This window comes from Pangasianodon hypophthalmus, chromosome 3 (assembly GCF_027358585.1).
Source record: "Pangasianodon hypophthalmus isolate fPanHyp1 chromosome 3, fPanHyp1.pri, whole genome shotgun sequence".
In the NCBI taxonomy this organism is placed as follows: Eukaryota; Metazoa; Chordata; class Actinopteri; order Siluriformes; family Pangasiidae; genus Pangasianodon; species Pangasianodon hypophthalmus.
In genome coordinates, this window is record NC_069712.1 from 3,736,919 (window position 1) to 3,759,000 (window position 22,082).

Consider the following 22,082-nt stretch of genomic DNA (forward strand, 5'->3'; position numbering starts at 1 on the left):
TAGGTGAATTCACACTCACACTCACACACACACACACACACACACACACACAGTGACGCCTGGCTAAACAGTCTGAAACAAACTCCTGATGGAATTGAATTAGGGCTGTGTAAATCCTCACTGAAGCTGCGTGGAACTAAACACGCCGTGATTAGTCTCTCGGACGCTCTGTACTGAGCGTGAAGCTGGAATGACGATGTTTCATCGAGTCACTGCAGGCCCTGTCTCGCTGCTCCAACACGAGACGGCGCTTACAGCAGGAGGTTTAACCGTAATGACCGTCCTGCAGAATAAGCGTCTTTCACACTCACACTCACACCTTAATCCCTCAGGTCCGTGTGTGAGGAAAAGCTGCTTTATTTTAGCTCTGTGTTTCTTTTCACCGTCATCAGATGATACACACACAGTCAGCTCCACTACCAAGAACAAGATTATTTATTTAAAAAAAATACACTACAACATTTGATTTATTTACTTATTGTTCAAAAATGCACTATATAAAGAAGCAGTTTGTGGAAATAAAATGTAGGCTAAATTTCTCTCCTTTTATCCAAAATCAGGTCGATGATCCGAGACACTTTTCATGTTCAGCGATGATTTTTAGCACTACACGTAATCGTAACAATTGTGTAATATACCTTCTACATGAGAGACGATATGTAAGTAATAACACACTCTGTGTTGTGCGATTATAGGAAAGTAGTCAGTGACCAGGTGGTGTACTGTTACCACACTGAAGTTGATTATTTTCCTATAACAGCATGTCCTGAAGTGTTTTATTCCTCTTACACCACAGCATTTTATCCGTTTATAGTTACATTTAATGTCCACGAAGGAAGCTAGTTCCTATTATCACTTAAACAGTCGTTCCTTCACCAGCTTCTTTTCTTTCTCTTCTTTCTCTTTTTCAGCTTGTCATGTTACCGAGAATTGAAACGTAAAGTTACAGCTTCACCTCTGACAGTTACAAAGCACTGACACTGGAGACTCCTTCCATAAATGTTAAATAAACATCTCTTCACAGCAAAGTTCACCACATCAACAATTACACACTTTTTTTTGTCTGTTTATGCAGAGCGCCAGCCGTACACTTCCCTGTGAACGAGCTGTTGCTATAGAAACCACAACGTATTAGAACGAGTGCATTAATATAAACCTGCACTACTGTCAGAGCTGCTGTTATAGAAAATTAATCAACATCTTCTGACCAATCAGAATTGAGAGTTCAATCCTCCTGAAGACTTTCTCCTGAGAGAGTGGTTTATTGCCGTGTTCTTTTTGCTCAGTAGTTCACGTCTTTTGTCATTGTCATTGGTTTACCTAATTGTGTGGTGTTTAGGGGATATTTTGTTGCAATATTTTTGATATTTATTATTATTTAAATTGCATTTCAACATGCACAATATGTGTTTTGTTGTGATATAGAAGTAAAATATTTTTATATTGATTTTAATATTATATGTATTTTTACATATCTACATCCATATTTAATAAGCTTATATAATTGATGTCTTTATATGTATTTATAGTATCTCTGTTTTGTTTGATAATAATTTATCAGTAAAATTTTAATTTATAAAAATTAATTAATTTATAAGTAAAATTACGTCATATTGTAAGTGCAACCTAATTAATGTCATGCTCAATAAATTGATTTATTTAAATTCATTTGTAAAAAATGTCACTGAAATGTTGAATTTGGTTTTGGTGTTTAATATTAACTGGATTATTTAACATTAAATTCTTTAAAACAAATTCATGCCAAGAAACTAAACACATTCCAGAAATGTAAAAGCACGCTTCTGATGTTTTTTTTTTTTTTTTCTAATAAATAATAAATAATCATAAATAATCCGAAACAGCCTGAACCACTGAGGAATAAGTGTAAGTGGCCCTAATGAACCAAGGTTTGGGGTCGTTAAAGCAAACAGGGACGCGGGAATGTGGTGTTTTACGCATAAGCAACGATGTGCTGTGTTACATACTGACTCAGCAGTGGGTTACAGAAATGACTCAATTTGGATTATTAAATAAGTAAACAATGATTCATAATCATTCATTTATAGCATGGAGATAAAAACAGAGGTAGGGTAAAAAGCAGCGAGGAATTTATTTTTGGCTCAACTGTTTCTTTATTTCTTTATTAAATGAATAACTGTGTGAAATGCATGTATATATATATATATATACATATATATATATATATATATATATATATATATATATGTATGTATATATATATATATATATATATATATATATATATATATATATATATATATATATATATATGTGTGTGTGTGTGTGTGTGTGTGTGTGACAAACTGCTTCGTTAAGCATATATATGTATTCGTTCTTAAATGAATAACTATGTCAAATGTAATGCGTGTGTGACAAACTGCTTCGTTAAATATATATATATATATATATATATATATATATATATATATATATATATATATATATGTGTATATGTATTTATGCGTGTGTGTGTCTGTGTGTGTGTGTGACAAACTGCATCGTTTTATATATATATATATATATATATATATATATATATATATATATGTTACATTTGACATAGTTATTCTTTTAAGAACGAATACACACATACACACACACACACACACACACATACATATATATATATATATATATATATGTATGCATAAGCTGTTCTTCTATCCATATATATGAATAGTGTGATCTAGTATAAATTGATTATCTGTACATGACTAATAACAAAATATTAATAAAAAATGTGTTGTAGTTTTTTTGTTTAATGCCAATAAACTGAATTATTCACTTGTGTTCAGCCGGATAGTCTTCTACAAGAGTTTTCACCATAGTATTAGTTTATGTAAATGTAAATATACAGTATATATATATATATATATATATATATATATATATATATATATATATATATATATATATATATGTATACAGTTACTGGTTTATCCCTGAGCATTTTGCTGTCTATAATAACATCCTGTCATAGCTGATGGTTCAGAGACATGCACTGCCCTTTCTCCTCTATTTCTCTCAATGCAATCAGTCACAAAACCAAGTCCTAATCATGCCTTCCTGTGCTAAAGACACTGAGAAATGCTTTGCACTGATCACTCATGCCCAGGTAAAGCCTTCATCTCCAGCATGATCACAGGTCAGCTTTATCTTATCTGAGGATACACATGCAGATCTGCATTTCAGCTATTATTCCAGCTATCTGACACGTTTTAAAGGATGATTGCTGCATTTTTTGGAGGTGTATGGATAAATCAGGTCGCTTACCTCGGTAGGTGTGTGTGTGCCGGCGCCGTGCTGCTGAGATTAAAGCTTTATACTAAGCGGAGATCCTGCTGCTCCTACTTCCTGCTGCTCATCCCCATTGTACAGAGCTGCAATAGCAGCGCGCAGCCGCCAGGGGGCGACAAATGAATGGGAGTCAATGGAGCTGAATTTATTTATTTATTTTTATTCTTTATTTAAAAAAAAAACTCTTTAAATTTAATTCTGATCTCATCCATGTTTAACAGACTTGCTTTTTATGTGTAAAGAGAACAAGATTTATTTTTTCATCTGTTTAATTTTAATTTATTAATATGCTAATATGCTTTCTTTCTGTGTGTTTGGAGAGATGCTAACGCTGAAGCGCTGATGAGGGCCGGTTACCATGGCAACATTGTTTGGCGTAGCTCTCGTAGAGACACAGCGAGAGAAAAAATAATGCCGACTATTAAAAAAATAATAATAAATCTATATTTATATAAGGTATAAAGCCTTTCTACATTAATATAACATCTTTCTCTTGTATGCTAATGAAGAATATTGGCTGTTTATTGTTCGTGTTGTTTCATTCGATAATGTGTTCTACACTGCGGCTTCCGTAGCCATGATGCGTCGCGTGGTGACGTCACTGAACGTGAGCTAAATAAATAAATAAAATTTAAAAGCTACACAAGCCATATATATATATATATATATATATATATATATATATATATATATATATATATATATATATATATATAAAATCCAATAATTCAATTCGTGAAATAAGCAATATTTATATATTTCTGGGGAAGTAGTTAGACACCTTGTGTATCAAATAAACATACATATTTTTATAAGTAAACAATTAAATGCAACTATAAATTACTTCAAATCTCAACTGAAAACTTTTCTCCTCTCTCAATAGGCTTCTGCTCCTTAAAGCCTTTTGAATTTGTTATTGTTGTTGTTGTTGTTGTTGTTGTTGTTGTTGTTTAGTGGTATGTACTTGCAAAGTGATACTGGAGGTTAAAAAGGGTGCTGTATAAATCAAACAAACAAACAAATAAATAAATAAATAAAGCCAATTGTATATAATAATATATATATATAAAATACATAATGATAATGACTGCATCCATAGCTGTCTTGGAAATTCTATATAAATATTAAAGTATTAACTCATTTCTGTAAACATATCAAGATCAAAATGGTGTTAAAGTCAATTGTGCATCAAACTTTATTTTTAGGAATATGCATAGTGAATTTATCTTGCAATATTTATTTTATTTTAATGTAATGTAACATTTTTTGTCTTATTTATTGAAACACTTTCACAAGCTGACCACCAGATGGCGCTGTGAGTCCTGCAGATTCTCCCCACTGCAGCTGTAGAGGCTGAAAGGGGTGTGTTATTCCAGTTAGCTGCTGAAGCTTGACAGTGTTGACACTCTTTCACTGATCAGGATGTGAGGATGATTTTTATTTCATTTGTTTCCTGTTCACGTTCACTCCTGAATTCAACAACCTGTGTGTGTGTGTGTGTGTGTGTGTGTATGTGTGTGTGTGCATCTGTAAATAAGATCTCTTAGTCAAATGATTGCAGTTGTGCTTATTCAGTGTATTCCTTCTGTAAATGTCTTGTGATATTTGCATGTGTTTGTCTTTAACAGGAATGTTAAATATGGGATTAAGCCCAGGTTGGTTGGTGCTAATCCTTGTGTTTCTCAATCCTGTACTATTGTGCATTTGAGTGTTTGAGCGCTCTAAAACATCTGGATTGAAAATACACTCTCATGAACAAAGACTTGAGAGGTGAAAGAGGAAACAGTGAAAGGTGCACTGCAGTGTAACATCATCACGAGTCTAAAAACAGACTGTAGTGGGTGTTGAGACTGAAAAGGTTTAAAAGAGAAGCACTTGAGAGAAAGAGAGCAGTGTGAATAAACCTCCATTGATGGATTTCTCTCCTCCTCCTCCTCTTCCTCCTCCTCCTCCTCCTCCTCCTCCTCCTGTCTGCGCTGATTAGAGCGTCTGATCCTCTGCGGGACTGAGCGACCCACATCACACTGCTGAAGAGTCAAACTGTGGACTAGCAGATCTCTAAACACTCAACACGCTTCAACACCGAACACTAAAACACTGCGGCTGAACTCCTCAACATGGGTGAGTGAGAAACTTTCACTATCCAGATGCACAAAATCAGTGTGTCCATGCTTTCATACAAACCCTGACAAACTTTAATCAACTCTCTTACTCTGGATTCAACACTGTACGTGTTCAGTGGAGGTGTTTAACCGTTCAACATTTGAGCTGTGTTGATTCAAGATTTGAGATATTTCTATCTGCTGTCTTTAGCATCTCAACACTGTAGGACTGAATGTTGTACTTTGTAAGTGTTTATAACGGCTGTAGGTGTTGATTCAACACGTTAATTCAACGGTATTTGTTCAGGGAAGGTGTTTAAACGACACTTGTTGATTCAACACTTGCTGTTTTCTTCAGCACCTCAACACAGTAGCAGTGGTTGTACTTTTGTTCGGTGTTGTAAGCGTTTATAACAGCTGTAGGTGTTGATTTAACATGCTCACTAAACACTATATGTTCAGTGAAGGTCTTTAACCATTCGACATTTTAATGTTGAATTTGAATTTGGCCATTTTTTAATTAAACACTTGGGATTTTGCTGTGTGTGATCTTCAGCACCTCAACACTGCAGGAGTGAAGGATGTATGTTAAATGTTCGACTTTACAAGTGTTTAGGACGGCTGTAGGTGTTGATTTAACATGCTCACTTAACACTGTATATGTTCAATGAAGGTCTTTAACCATTCAACATTTTGATGCCGAATTTGAATGTGTTGTATTTATCTACTTAACACTGTAGGAGTGAAGGTTGTACTTTAAATGTTTGACTTTGCAAGAGTTTATGACAGGTGTAGGTGTTGATTCAACATGCTTATTCAACACTGTATGTGTTCAGTGAAGGTGTTTGACCAATATTTGTTGATTAACCACTTGGGAATTCATTTTGCTATGTGTTCTCTTCAGTACCTCAACACTGCAGGAGTGAATGCTGTATGTTAAATGCTCGACTATACAAGTGTTTACGATGGCGGCTGGTGTTGATTCAACATGCTACTTCAACACTGTATGTGTTCAGTGAAGGTGTTTGACCAACATTTGTTAATAAGACACTTGGGAATTCGTTTTGCTATGTGTTCTCTTCAGTACCTCAACACTGCAGGGGTGAATGTTGTACGTTAAATCTTCGACTATACAAGTGTTTATGACGGCTGTAGGTGTTGATTCAACATGCTAATTCAACACTGTGTGTTCAGTGAAGGTGTTCAAACACATTTTTTTAATTAAACACTCGGGATTTTGCTGTGTGTTAACTTCAGCACCTCAACACTACACCAGTAAATGTTGTACTTTAAATATTCAACTTTGAAAGTGTTTATAACGGCTGTAGGTGTTGATTCAACATGCTAATTCAACACTGTATGTGTTCAGTGAAGGTGTTTAACCAACATTTGTTAATAACACACTTGGGAATACATTTTGCTATGTGTTATCTTCAGCACCTCAACGCTGCAGGAGTGAGTGTGGTACTTTAAATATTCAACTTTGTAAGTGATTATAACAGCTGTAGGTGTTGATTCATACTAATGCAACACTGTAGGAGGCAGAACGAAGAATGTAGGCGGTGATTGATCACTGTAAGTGTTAATGGAGCACCATATGAGTTGGAGGTGTTAATAATATGACTGAAAATATTAAACCAATGACGCATCAGTGAATTCAACACTGAAGCTTTTGACATGAACACAATACTGAACATACTGATTAACATGGGGACCTGAGATTTAGCAATGTGCTGTCTTTATCTCCTTAACACTGTAGCAGTGAACACTGTAAGTGTTAGTAATAACTGTAGGTGTTTAGTCAACATGCTAACTCAACACTGTAAGGAGTTAATGACAAGGTTTTAGATGGCGATTGATCAATATAACAACTGTAGGTGTTGTAGGAGAGAATTCAACACTGTGTGTTAATAATAATAAGGCTGGAGGTATTAAATTAACACTGTACTGTATGTGTTAATAACATGGCTCTCAATGATGTAGGAGTTAATTCAGTGTTGTATGTGTAACATCATGTATTCAACACAGACTTAGTTCGCTAGAACTAAACGCTAGACTTAGTTCCACCATGCAGGAGTGTTATGTCTGTGCTGAAGGTGTTGTTCAACATCATGAGTGTTAATTCAACACTGTGAAAGTTACGCTGATGTCAGCAAGTGTTAAGTTGACCTTATAGATTGGGATTTCAATATGTGCTGGCTTTAGAACCTCAACATTGTGAAGGTGCATTGAATCAACTACTGAGTGTGTGTGTGTGTGTTAAATCAACACTAGAAATTTTACTGTGTTGACTTTAGTGCTATAACAATAATCTTTGCACTCCGGGTGTTGATTAAAATTGATTGATGCTACACTTATTCAACACTGGCAGAGTTAATATCAGGTAAGGTGTTCATTTAGCACTTAGGGTCAACACTACTACGATTATGACAAGCCTGTAGGTGTTTACTCAACACCTGGGATTTTGCTGTGTGCTGACTTTGTTACCTCAACACTTTCAGAGTGTATTGAATGATAACATACAGTTTAATTCAACACTCCAGATAACTCAGTCCTGTATGAACATAGTAGGGGTTAATTCACTTCCATAGGTGTTGAGTTGCACTACAATCTGGTCAATAAATGTAGCTAAGAACCTCCCTTATTTTGACTGACAGGGCAGTCGACCAATCCTAGACATTTAACAGTAATGTGTTTATTTCTGTTTATTTGTAGCTTTAAACAAATCTCTTTAATAATATGATAAAACGTGATTTCATGACTATATCTTGCCCCGAAAAAGGTTGTTGTGTCACTGTGATTTCCCACTGGAGACTCAAGTGCTGACAGCCAATCAGATTGCAGCTTTTGACATCCTGAAGCTCGTGGCCAGAAAAGTATACATACTGTATGATATCGACGTTCCAAATTTTTGTGCAATTTGCCTTTCCATCCGTAGTAAATGTTTTCAAATCTCACCAAACAGTGTGAATGAGGGAAAACGTAGCTTTTGAATTAAAAAAAACAAACAAAACAAACAACGTTGCTCTGTGGTTGTCATGTGACTTCGACAATTCCAAGATGGCAGAATTTTAATGATCCTGTTTTCTTTATTAGATATTTAAATTCCATCTTTGGCTGCTTTTTGATGCTATGTCGTACAGAAATGTATGTTTTATGGACAAAAAAAAAGAAATTAGTGGAAATGATGTAAAGGTCATGGCTTAAACCCCCAGTGTGCATGTCCTGCATGCTGTTTTAAGTTGTTTTTGCGTTTCATCACGGACGGGAAACTTTTCTAAAACGCACTGATTACAGAAGTGTGGCCAAAACACAAAACTGTCATTCTGAGTGTCATTACCGTGGACCAGGCCTCAGACTAGTGTTGAGTTTATTAACTCCAACGTTCATGATTCTCCTGTTTTTCACACTGAAAGAGTTAAGAAGTGTGAGTGTTAGTGTTGAGGATTTTTTGTAAATAGTCTGAAGCCTGTTTGTTGGTTTTTGTTACATAACTGTGCTTTAGGGACACTTTTGGATTGCAGATGTGTGGGAGGAGACAGACTTAAACTCTGCCGGGATTCATTTATAACATGTATTCGTTTCATTTATAACATCTTCATGTACATCAAGATACTCTTTAGTTATGAAGAAATCTCTCTCTCTCTCTCTCTCTCTCTCTCACACACACACACACACACACACACACAGACAGTGACCAATTTTGAGTGTGCACAGTGAGGTTATATAAAGTTATATAAGAAAAAAAGCTGGTATTAAAGTAATGAATAAAACACTGCGTGTCATGCTGTTTTAGGAAAATAATCAATGACAAGGTGGTGTGATGAAGCAGAGTTACTGCTACCATCCTGTAGATGATTATTTTCCTATAACAGCACATGCTGAAGTGTTTTATTCCTCTTATACCACAGCAATTTTTCGATGCAAACAATCATTTATTTATTAATGAATGACACGTCATACTTTTTGTCTGTTTATAGTTACATTTAACGTTGTGGAATGCATGCAAATCAATTTAGTTCCTATGTTATGTTATAGCAGCTATGTATAAATAGTTTTTTTAGTTCCCTCACCAGCCTCTCTCTCTCACACAACAAAGAGAAACAGCAAAAAGTGTAAACTCCTCCGTCCTGAAGACAGTTACAAGGCGCTGATACTGGAGACTCCTTCCATAAACGTTAAATAAACATCTCCTTACAGAAAACTTCACCAAGACCATATTAACCGCACAGGTCCCTGTGAATGAGCGGTTACTATAGAAACGATAATGTGATTTGCAGCTGCGCTACTGTCAGAGCTGCTGCTATAGAAAATTAATCAACACTGTCTTTATCAGATCAGCTCTAGTTGATATCATTTCAAAGCAGAGGTTCTAGCGCAGAACCTGGAGCCGCAGCGTGTCTCAGTGTGTTGTGGTGATGTGAGACAGGTTCGGGGTGTTGAAATGACAGACAGCTCCTCTTTGAGCAGGACACAGAAGCGCTCTGTGGCTTTTGATTGCGTGTGATATGACTCTCAGCTGCGTGTTTCGCTCTTTGTGTCTCTCTCTTCATGACCGCGGATCTGTAATATATGCACAAAGTCACATGAAGGATAAATAGCCGCATTATTTGGAACTTTTTGTGCCTCCTCCAAACATTCTGCTCTGCTGTGTGGGGTCTTTGACAGGCCTAACAAGCGTCCCCGTGTTTGTGTTTCCCCCCTCTATCGGGATTCTCTCTCTCTCTTTCAGCAAACTGGGAGCTAATGTGAAGAATTTGAACTGGGGTTCGAGGGTACGTTGGCCTTGAGCTAAAGAAAAAGAAAGCCACAGAGAGAGATTGTGTTGGTGTTATAATGCCAAGACTGAACATTCAGATTTCAGCTTTAAAACTCAGGCTTATGTGTCATTTGATTGATCTGACAGTAGTGCAGCTATAAATCACATTATTATAATAATGCACTCGTTCTAATACGTTATCATTTCTATATCAACAGCTCATTCACAGAGGAACATGTATGGCAGATGCTGCACAGAACGAATTTTACAAAGTTCATGATCGTTGATATGGTGAAGGTTTCTATTAGGAGATGTTTATTTAACATTTATGGAAGGAGTCTCCAGTGTCAGTGCTTTGTAACAGTCAGAGGTAGAGCTTTAACTTTAAGTTTTCTGACATCTTCCGGACACAGACGATGCACAGAAAACACAGATTACAGTATCCATATTGCAGTAACCTAAATAAATATAAGTACAATAAAATAAGATAAGAATGAAAAACTAGCTAGCAGCAAAAATAAGTAGCGTGCAAGTGATCATAAGGTGATTGTGAGTTTACGTGGTTTATGTTGTGTTTCTCCATAACATGACAAGCTGCAGTTTTTTTTTTTTCTTCAAGAGAGAGAAAACAAGAGGCTGGTGAGGGAAAAACTCTTTATAGCTGCTGTAACGTAAGAGATAACAGGTCTCGTGGACTTCCACAGCATCAAATGTAACTATAAACAGATAAAAAATACAGCATTGTTTTTTAATAAATACAAATTGCTGTGGTATAAGAGGAATAAAACAGTTCAGAAAATAGTTATAAGAAATGCTTCATCATACCACCCTGTCGTTGATTCTTTTCCTATCACAGCACGACACGTAGCGTTTTATTCCTCACATATACTGTAGATAAACTGCTGTCTGAGCACTACTGTATAAAGCTGCATCTGGTCGATGAAACAATTAGAAGACGTAACCTTCTGATCAGGAGATGTGCTCCTAATGTTGAGCGTTAGCGTTAGCATTCCCAGCCTTTTAGATCATTACTGAGTCTTTTGTTCTGTTCTCGAATGGAGTTTCCAGTTATTGAATTGAGATTTTTTTTGTTGCTACTTTGCTCTATGGATTTGTTTATTTTTGCCTGTTTGCTGATGGCTGATTTTTTTTTGTCTTTGACTTTTCGAATTGTTCGCCTCATTGTTTCAGTTATTTCAGGTGGTCTGTGTGTGCGAATACCTGACATCTGGCACTTCTAACCAAAAAGTCAGACACCAAGAGAAATCTCTGACTAAAATCCCAGAGCGTGAGCGCTGCTGTAAATGACGCTCGTGTAAAATCCACCAGTAAGAAGACGGTATAGGATGGCACCAATCTCAAAACACAGAATGAAACTAGATTAAATTAGATTAGATTCGATTAGATTAGGTGCAACTTTATTATCATTGAGCAGAGTACAAGTGCAAAGCCAACGAAATGATTATGTAAACTACCGAATTGCTCACGTTAATTAATATAACATTACCAGCGTACATGACTGACCCCTCGCAAAGCTACCATTCATGCTAATAGACAGAAAGATATCCTTATGGCCTCAAGCTCATTTTGAACAAAGGGCATTCCATGTCCTCTTTTTCTCAGCCATAAATAGCTCCAAACTCTTCACCTCTTAAAAAGTGTTTCTACACACACGACATTGCTACTACTCTTATACTGAATGAGATCACTCTGATTGATGACGTAAACAGAACGTAGTCATTTTCTTAAACCGCAAGTCTATCATCAGAGGATCTTCATCATGTGCTCTGACATATAAACATTATATCATCTCCTAGTATTTACATTTTATTGGGATCTTGTACAATGTTACAGGTAATAATCTTAATTCCACTGAAATCGCACTGGCTTAAGAAGAATCACTAATGTAAAATATTTAGAATCCTCCCCGTCTTATGATGATCATGAACTAATACAAGACTAGCAGTGCGACTTAAGCTAGAAGTGAATGGTTAATATGAAATGTTATTAAAGATTCTGGAGGAATCTACAGCTTTCCAGAGGAAACGGCGTCTGCCTGGACGCCTCCTCCTCCTCCTTCTTTCCTGTATGAAATGACGAGGCTAAAATTTCAATAACAGACTATCTAACCTCGAGCCAAGGCCGCCTGGCAGCTCGCATATTTTCCTCCCTTTATTATCTCACGATATGTGCAGTGTAAGGTTTCCATAAAGAACAATAAACAGCCAGCAGAAGAGGTGCCCTTCTTGTTGGGTTTACCCCCCTCCACACACACACACACACACACACACACACATACTTTTTTCCCCTTCCTTTCGCTGTAGCTGAACTTTCGCTACGTTTTTTCGTGCTGAACACAAACCCTGAGCTCGTCCGATCGCGCCTGTGTGTCTCAGCCCGTGGGCGAGTCTCCGATGACCTGACAGACGGACCGCATCTCCAAATCCGCCCACTCTTTAACTGTGGAACGTTTGGTCATGCGCAGGAAATAACTGGAGAGAAGAATAGTGTGTATTCTCCACTCCAGGATCAGATTCCCAGTTCGAAAACAGAAAGCTGGAGTAGGTGTGTGGACAAAATCTTGCGTAATCTTGAGTGTGTGATAATCCTATTGTTCACTACAGATCACTTCTCTGTACTGTACTGTATATTTATATGCAACATCCTGCTGATTAGTTCTGCAGCTGTGTTTCCACACTCGATGTATTGTCTGTATTCTGGGAAAGTTTTACACATTCTTTACAGGAGAAGGATGTACGTCTGCTAAAAGACTGTAGTGTCAGATTTAAATGGCTTTCTCAAAGGGGATAGAGTTTAAAGCTCCACAGCAGGCCACAGTCAAATATTTATCACTATGTGCATTGCTGGGATGTAGCCGAATACATTATATGTATGAGCAGATAATGTGTTAGAAATACAGTGATTTTTTTTTTTTTTTAAGAAAGTTAAGCAAAGAAAGGTAAGCTAGAAGATTTTACTTTTTCCCATACAGTGCTTTCTGGTGTTTCCGGATGCATAGTTATAAAGCTCATATTAAAAAAAAAAAAAAAAATTCTACATTAAGTCAAATATGGAAAAATACAGAATGGATAAATACAATCTGATTAAAAAAAAATAATTAGTGAATTTACTTGTGTATTCAAATGTGTACATTGGTTCCATACAAATGAAATGTTACTTCTACATAAATTCATTTCTTACACTGTTTGTCGGTTCTAAGTGAATGACTTCATTTACATTTACAGCATTTGGCAGACGCCCTTATCCAGAACAGCTTACATTTATTTCATTTATACAACTGAGCATTAAGGGTTAAGGGCTTTGCTCAAGCGCCCAGCAGTAGCAGCTTGGCAGTGCTGGGATTTGAACTCATGACCTTCCAATCAGTAGTCCAACATCTTGAGTGTTTTTGTGTACAGCCAACATCATTTGATATTTAAAGCGCTGGAATAAAATCAGCGTGAAACATCACAGACAACCAAAAACACAGACAATCATCCGATCTCAAGCCCGAACACAGGACCCTTGCACTGAGTGGGCAATGAAAGCAATGAAATCAAGTTTTGAAGAGTAAATCTAAAAGCAAATATTTTTTATGTAAACCATACGACATATTTTCTTGAATCAGACTGACCACATATGCCCTTTTTTCAGTTTAGGGTAGACATGTATATCAAATTATCTTGATATGTCGATTTATCACTACATATTTAACATAATACCCAATATAAAAGATTAACAAAAACAATAAACGTCCAAAAAAAGCTATTTTAAAATGTAACAATAACAACAAAACTACAATGAATTAGTAATGCTATAATGTAAATTAGCTAAAAGCTAAATGTTACTGGCTAGAAGTCTATGTCTATATTAACAACTTCATTTTAGAAACAAACCCTGGTTCAAGTCTAGCTGCTACAGCAATAGCCAGTGGTGGATGTGGTGGATATTCGTGTATTTAACCTCCTGATTGCCTAAAAGAATGACATTACAGTGAATGATTTGGCAGAACTAAGAAACTAAGTATTGAAAAAAAAAGTAATACATAGCTCCACAACAGCAGCCCCCCAGGAAACCTGATCTATATAATCATATCATAATTATATGTGACAGTGCAGTGTTTATGTGTTTTATAATCTAACTACACAATTTTGATTTAGTTTAAATGCACCCTGGATATCCTGCAGGGAAACAAATATATATAATAATAATAATTGTAGCTTATTATGTATGATTGTATCTTGCTGTAAGCTGACTTTGATTTTGCACACTTGTACACTTCTAAGTCATGAGAGGAAATCAATGAAGGCATCTTAAAAAACAAATTATTGAAAAGAGACAGTTCTGTTTAAACTGGGGTGTTACAGTTTGACATGTTCTCAGTATGACAACCTCGTAAAAATATCACAGTGTCACTAGTCAATGATTTATAACCACACAAGCCTGTGATGCAAATTGAAGGAAATATGTATTAGGTGATTCTTACAGAATCCTTACAAGTAAGGAATTCAATCAGCTGGACAGTAAAAGGTGGAAAATGCAATTTATTCTGTATTTGGAAAAAGAGAGCAGTGAGAAAGCAGTGATTTCATTCACACAGAAAGTTATTGAATGCAATGATTTTCCCAACTGAGCCTCAGGTTTATGGTATGCATGAACGTGAATGTCCATAAATCCATTATTCTTTGACCATGATTCTCATATCTGCTCAGGAATTTCCTCTGTATGACGTAACAGCTCCAGTCTTTGGCCTTTGGCTGTACAATTGTGACTGTCACGACTCTGTGTGTGTGAACGGCATGTGGAATAGAGATTATGTTTAACGGATTTCTGCTTTGTTTGCACGTTCAACCTCACCAATGCTAGACCTTGAAGAAATAGTTTGGAAAATCAGTTTAACACAGTTTTCTACTTACCACAAATGTCGTGCAGCAATCAAGATCTGTTTGAGATCCACTTTCAGCTCCTGGAATTCAGCTAAATTATAATAATCTGTTTTGAATTTGCATTAATGACATATTTGGGGTGAAGTGGGATTTACATTCATGGATAAGAGAAGAATGTAATGTTGAAACTCAGTAAGGAGTACTACAAACACACTCACACATTTTGATACAGAAACACAGACAGAGCCATGATTAAAATGAGGATTGAGAACTCCCATGTGGTGCAGATCTCTAAGGGTTTAAATCCCAACTATGCTATGAAATCCCAAGAGAACACGGTTGAAACCACAAGTGACACTGTTAGCCACTGATGTATTTTATAAAATGTGTAACAATAGGACAGTGCACTGCTCTTACAATGAATGTGTCAACTTGCTTCACATTCCCCTTAGAAAAGCACCTGTTAGCCTTCACCCTCTTGGGGGTGTTATTAGCTGATGTACAGCAGGCCTGACTTAGCTAACATGATCTGGATTTTAAAATAGGACTGAAATTTTTTGTAAATATCCAAGAAAACATTAGGTTTGGAGCAAGTACTGACACTCTGGACTGCTGAGAGGCTAAACAAGACAAAAGACTCAACAACACAAGGCTTGGCAAGACAATATAAGATGGGACTCAACAGGACAAAGTAAGACAAGATATGATAAGTCTCAATAATATAATACAATACAAGACACGACTCAGCAAGACAAGACTTGACACAACAAGAGTCAACAAGACTCAGCTAGTCAAGATTCAAGATGGCAAGACTCGACAAGACACAAGAAGACACAGACAGGACTTGACAAGGTGCAGCAAGTTCAGACAAGTCAAGACTTATCAAAACTGGACACATTAACACTTAGTCTCAACAAGACATGACTCAAGAAGACAAGACTCAACATGACAGCACTCAATACACCTAGACTCAGCAAGACAAGACTCAACACAACAAATTACAACAAGACGAGACTTGACACGATAAGACTTGAATAAAGTTGTTCCTATCCCTTTCACTACTGGGAAATTTAAGCATTACAGCAGCATACAAATAATATTTTAGCACAACATAGTAAGTAAAGGCCACTTAAGACAGTCCATTTCTTGCCGGTCACCCGACTGCCATTGCACCTGACCCCCTCCCTTCCTCTTGCAGGTGTTGAGGCAACAGGATGGCTTCACATCACCTTCACATCAGTTTGGTTACATGGGTGGCCTGATCACTAGCCATTATCCTCGGCACTTCAGGGGGTGGGTCGTGGTAACCCTAATGCAAGTTGAATGCTCCTTTCAAGTGAGCAGGGACACCTTGCCCCTGGTGGAGGAATTTAAGTATCTTGGGGTCTTATAACCAAGTGATGGAAAAAGAGAGTGTAAGCACCGTTACACTCACTACACCTTTCTGTAGTGATAAAGTAGAAGCTAAGCTTTCTGTTTACTGGTCAATCTATGGCCCAGTCATCAGCTATGGTCACAGTCGAAATAGGCAGCGGAAATAGGGTTCTTCCAACAGGGTTGATATGCTTAGTCTCTGTGAAAGGTTGAAGGCCTCAACAATGTGGGAGAGGCTTGGAGTATTTTTAAATTGAGAGGAGCCAGCTGAGGTGGTTCAGGCAACTTGCAAGGATGCCCCCTAGTTGGCTTCCACTAGACCTGTATCAGTCATGTCCCATGAGACAGAGACACTGGGGCAGACCCGGGATGTTCTGGAGAGATTCTCAGCAATATAATACGAGACAAGACTCAACAAGGCAAGATTTGACACAACAATACAAGACATGACACAAGATAGACTTGACGATACTCAGCTTGAGAATGGTACATTTACCTAATTTGGTTGATGCTTTTATCCAAAGCTACTTACAAAAGAGACAGCCTACAACTGAGCAGTTGTGGGTTAAGGGCTTTGCTTAAGGGCCCAATAGCAGCAGCAGATTGGTGAGGATTTGATTGGAACACATAACCTTCCAATCAGCTGTCCAGCACCTTAAACACCTTAACACTGAGCTATCACTGCCCCACTTCATCCGGGGATCTTCTAGTAGTAGCTGCGTCTGGGACTAGAGCTGTATACAGATAAAGTAACACAAAGAAACAGAATTATATAAAATGCACTTATGAACTTTAGACCCTGAGAACATTGGGTATGTCAGTGTGCAACAGTAATGATGGAACTATTCAGATATGAGTAGTGCAGAAATCCAGTAAACAAAGTAGTCTGTTAAACAATAAATGACATGATGAATAATATAATTTTCCAGGTCAGTGAAAGAAGGCAATGAATCATGTAAACATAGATTTTCTCACTGATACCCACTACTCTTGCCACTTTTCAGAACTGGGTTTTCAGACATCTACTGTAATTTAAAGTCCTTTTTTGGGCATGGAGAATCTCTTACCAGCATGAGGCCTTGAAAAGGTCTCTCTCACACAAACTGTTACTTTTTCCCCCTCAAACCATGTAGCCTTTATTCCTGTATTAGCATGGGCTGCTCGGATTTAGGACAATAGCTGGGCATGCAGCCAAAACCCTAACCTATTTCACCGGCCTGTACAGTAAATTATGCTGATTTACAGTCTTTATTCAGGGAGGCTGGGAAAGGGATTTGTAAAGGCTAGCTGATTTATAGTGTGCACCTCTTATTGGTGGTTTCTGGGTATTATGACCTGGTCACACATTTCACAGTAAAGCCAGATTAATGCATCATGAGGAGTATCATCTGTTATGATACGAAATTAGTGCAGATGTTACTGTTTTGTATCATTTTAGTACTTTTGGAAAGGTTACATGTAGTATTGTTGCAGATTCATGCTGTTTTCCATCTGCTTGACTAACCACATCCCTCAAAGAAAGGTCATGGTTTCTTTGATCAGCATTTTAACAAAAAAGAGAAAACTTTTCAGCCATTTTTGGACCTTTCAGTTTACAGTATGTCATTTTACAGCATAACATTTAGCACATTACAGATGTGCTTGCAAGTTAAACAGTTTGCCTTGCCTAAAATAGCGACGAATATTTTTCTACACAAGCTATAGAACTGATGCTACATACAGGTGACATGGAAGTAACCAAAATTAGAGGGAATTTTTTTTTTAAAAAGCATATGATGACTGCTCATGAATTTTGGGAGCCAATTTCTCCAACAAAACCAGGACATGGGGCAACTGGCTACATGCTGTGTGTGCAAGAAATAAGATAGGAAGAGATGTGCTAATGTTTAATGCTAGTTTAATGTAAGATTAAAACTACAGCCACAAATTATCTAGTAAACTGGCAAACAACTTTTAAACTTTTTAAATAATTTTGCAATTTGCATGAATCCCCCTCCCAAAGTGCAACATGTGGAAAATTTCAAAGGTAGTGGATACTTATACAAGGCACTATTCGTATATATTAGTGAGGTGAATGTGTGCTGATTTAAACATGAAGTTTACACGGTGCTAAACTGACAGCTATAAACTTCAATTTCTTGCTAAGTCTAGGACAAACCAAGGAAGCAAACCGACATGAGACGTATCTTGGCTGCTTGACTGCATATGGTGTAAATGGCACATTGTGTACTTTTTATTTCAAAGTGTCTCTATGTTACTCTTGTTCATATGACACCATTTTGTTAAAGCACATAAAATAAAGAAGTGTGAAGTGTTTGCTGTAACTTGTTGTCTTCACTGAGCTCATGCGTGTGAATGTGTTTTTAGATCTGTCTCTCGATTAGCACGGCTCTGTGGAGGTGTGTGTTACCATGGTGACTGTCCAAGAGTGATAGCATGAAGCTGATTTTTCCACTCTGACAGTTCAAGGCCAGCTAATTGAAGGATTCGTGGAATTGTGTGTGTGTGTGTGTGTGTGTATTTGAGAATGCATGTGTGTATTAGTTTGCAGTTGTGCACCAGGTTAAAGCAAAGATGCTATAATCAATGCAGACAGGTTACATCCTATTTTTTTGATGGTTATGATCACAATTTTAATAATTAATCCAAAATCTGATAATTATGAACTGAAACTCACGTCACATCAGACAAACCCCTCACTGAGCAATGGGTCTATTAATAAACCACTGTGCAGATGCTCTACTTTCCTGATTTGTTTCTTGTTCTTTCTACCTGTACCTCTCAAACACTCTTTCATCTGGTAAGTAAGGAATAAAACACTTCAGGGTGTGCTGTTAGATTTTCCTATAAGGTCAGAACATGGAGTCTTACCACAGCATTTATTTAATGCAACATTATGCAACATTACTGCTACATCCCTATTACAGAATGCAACTTTCTAATGTTTTACAGAATTACACAAGGTGAGCATAAAGCTTGTATACACAATTTAAGAAGCTAGGAAAAAGCTGGATTATACAAAGTTTAAAGGCTAGCATATAACTAAAATCAACAGAGTACAAAAGCTAGCATAACACTGGAGTACACAACGTTTATAGGGTATAAAATAGCTGAAAAAGCTAGCATAGAGATGGAGTAAACAGAGTATGAAGGCTGGCATATAGTTGAAAATACAACCACTAGCAAAAGCTGCAGTAAACAAAGTACAACGGCTAGCATAGAGTTGCAGTAAACAAAGTATAATGGTTATCATAGAGCTAACGATCGACGGAGTGCAACAGCTTGCATAGAGCTGGAGTAAAGAAAGCTTGAAGATGACACAGGAGTACTGATAACAGTAATGAAACACAAGGATGAATGCAGAGGAACATGATACACTGTCCTGCCTTGGCATCCTGAAGCAGCTGAAGCTATGTAGAATTGAAAGATTTAAACTGTGATAGACAACAAACATTAGATTTCCTCCGAAACCGTATTACGCAGCCTTTTCATGGCAATCATCCTCTATTGCTTTCAGTTCCACACAAACCTAATTCAGCCAGACACTGAGCTGCTCACAGAGCATCTGAGAGGGTGCTGGCTGTCTTTCATTTTCTATAAATCTGGTTAGCCTCAGTCGGCCATTTTTCTCTCCATCAACGCTAATGCAATAGCGCCACGAGTTTTTAGTGTATCCGTAATGAAGCTTCATAGAGAAACACGTCTCCTCATAGATTTGCAATAGTTTCACAAATATATAGATTCACAAATATAATATTGTGGATCGGTCAACATAGCAGGAGTGCGGCTGGCTGGTTTTCAGTGCCGCGTGTTTTCCGGCTGATAATGGTGTGTTTCAGCGGGTGTTTCTGGCGGATGTGACCCGGCTGAAGGCCTTTGACAGCGTGCACAGGAAGTGAGCTGGCTGACTTTTACCAATCACCAGTGGCAACTGAATAAAGGCCAGCCAGAATTCAGACTGCATTCAGTAACATGACGGGTGTCTAGTTTCCCTTTTGAGTTTTCACAAAGGAGACACTGTGATGGAGATTTGGGAAAAATAACAACATTGTTTTCTCCTTTTATTCGCCCAAGGTGACGGGCTTCACATGTCTCAAGAGGATGCGTGTGTCATCCCCTCTTCACGCCAGCAGCAACATGAGATGACGAAGTAGCCAAAAGTCGATTTACAACAACAAAAAGCTGTTTGCAAAGCAAAGTGGGTGGAGCTACTGATCTTCAAGTAGTTTTTTCTTTCCGTGTATTCTTGCAAGTCAGACCGCCATCATTCGCTAGTCTTTTTATCTTATATTTTTTGTATGACAGGGCCAGGAACAACCTTTGTACCAAAATTTTAGGGTCTTTAAGATTATTACATGTTACAACATATGAGATCCTGATAAAATCATGTCGAATTGTATAACAGACTGTTAATAATGTGGGTTCTCCTTGTCAGATTATGTAATGAAGATCTTCTATAGATGAACCTGTGATTAAAGAAAATGTCTGCTCTGCTTGCATGAACAATCCACATGATCTGGTCTCGTGCAGAAAACTGGCTCTCATGCGCTTGAGATTATGAGAATAATGAAGATATTTTTTCTCTCCATTAGCAGCTTTTGTTTACATTTCATTTACGCTGTCCCGTGAGTTCGGCGTCATCTTATGCCGTCCTCCTATTGGTGGCTTTTAGACGAGTGCTGTAGCAGCGCTCACGCTGAGATTTTACTAAAAAAATATTCTGACACTTTGTCATAAGTTGTCTTTGGTTGAAATGGCAGTAAATCAGCCACTGGTGAGCATCACATTATGCATTCTAAGACCGTCAATCTCAACTTATGCCCGAAGAATTGTGCATTTTTTTGTCTTTGCAACAAACTCAAGCTGAAAATTGTGCAATGTAAACTCGGTTTTAGTCAAACAAAACTTTTCAAGATAGATTGCTATTAACTATTCAGTTTCTGAGACAATATCTTGCTCTGTGAGGCTCACAGAGTCATAGTGTTCAAATATTTGTTTTTCACTGAGGAACCAGTGCACACACGTGTGGAAACAGCAGCTATACAGATTGCAATCCTAAAGATTCTGAAGCTTGTGGCCAGAAAAGTGTACAAGTAGTATCTGTAGCCTGTAGTGAAAGGGTCGTCTGAAGATGAGACAAAACAGAGTGTAAGTCCAATGTAATAGTGGTAGCAATTATATGATGTCATTTCATGATTGCCTGACCATTAGCATGTCAATCACCTAGCCCTTTGGTCTGCTTGGTAAATTGGTAAAAAAATAGGACATTATAAAATGCTTAGTGTGAAAAAAAGCCTTAAATGCCTTAATGTATCAAAGCAATGACCAAATCTCTCACATACTTACCTTGTAATAGACACTATCCACTATCCACAGGAATAAAAAAAACAGCACAATACAAACCAAAAACAACCCCAATAAATTTCACATTCAGCATTTTTGGCTTCATGGTTTAATGCGTTAAAACAGCACCCTAGAAAAAATTTCTTCCAGACTTGTTGATAATATTTTCTGTTTAATGTTAAAACAATAATCCCATAAACTTTTAATCTTAAGCTTTTTCCCATTATAAATTATTATAATGAAACTTTGCTATATCAGAGATTATACATTTCTATGTTCAATAACAACATGTATATATTA

The 22,082-nt window shown here is 37.1% G+C and overlaps 2 protein-coding genes across 3 annotated transcripts in view; one reads left to right on the top strand and one right to left on the bottom strand.

Annotated features, from left to right (window-relative positions):
• The window catches only part of wdr17 (WD repeat domain 17), a 77,363-nt gene extending 74,060 nt beyond the window's left edge, over positions 1 to 3,303 (bottom strand). Inside the window, exon 1 of the mRNA XM_034302841.2 lies at positions 3,295 to 3,303. The gene's annotated coding sequence lies outside the window, so the exon portion shown is untranslated. The remainder of the gene's footprint in view (positions 1 to 3,294) is intronic.
• A 1,420-nt stretch (positions 3,304 to 4,723) lies between these two features.
• The window catches only part of gpm6ab (glycoprotein M6Ab), a 77,145-nt gene continuing 59,786 nt past the window's right edge, over positions 4,724 to 22,082 (top strand). Inside the window, exons 1-2 of one of the 2 annotated variants that reach the window (XM_026939299.3) lie at positions 4,724 to 4,742; positions 5,303 to 5,439. In XM_026939299.3, the coding sequence (XP_026795100.1) occupies positions 5,436 to 5,439 (4 nt within the window). In that variant the 5' untranslated portion in view covers positions 4,724 to 4,742; positions 5,303 to 5,435. Of the gene's footprint in view, positions 4,743 to 5,231; positions 5,440 to 22,082 lie in introns of those variants that run through there. The other variant, XM_026939308.3, reaches the window with a different exon arrangement.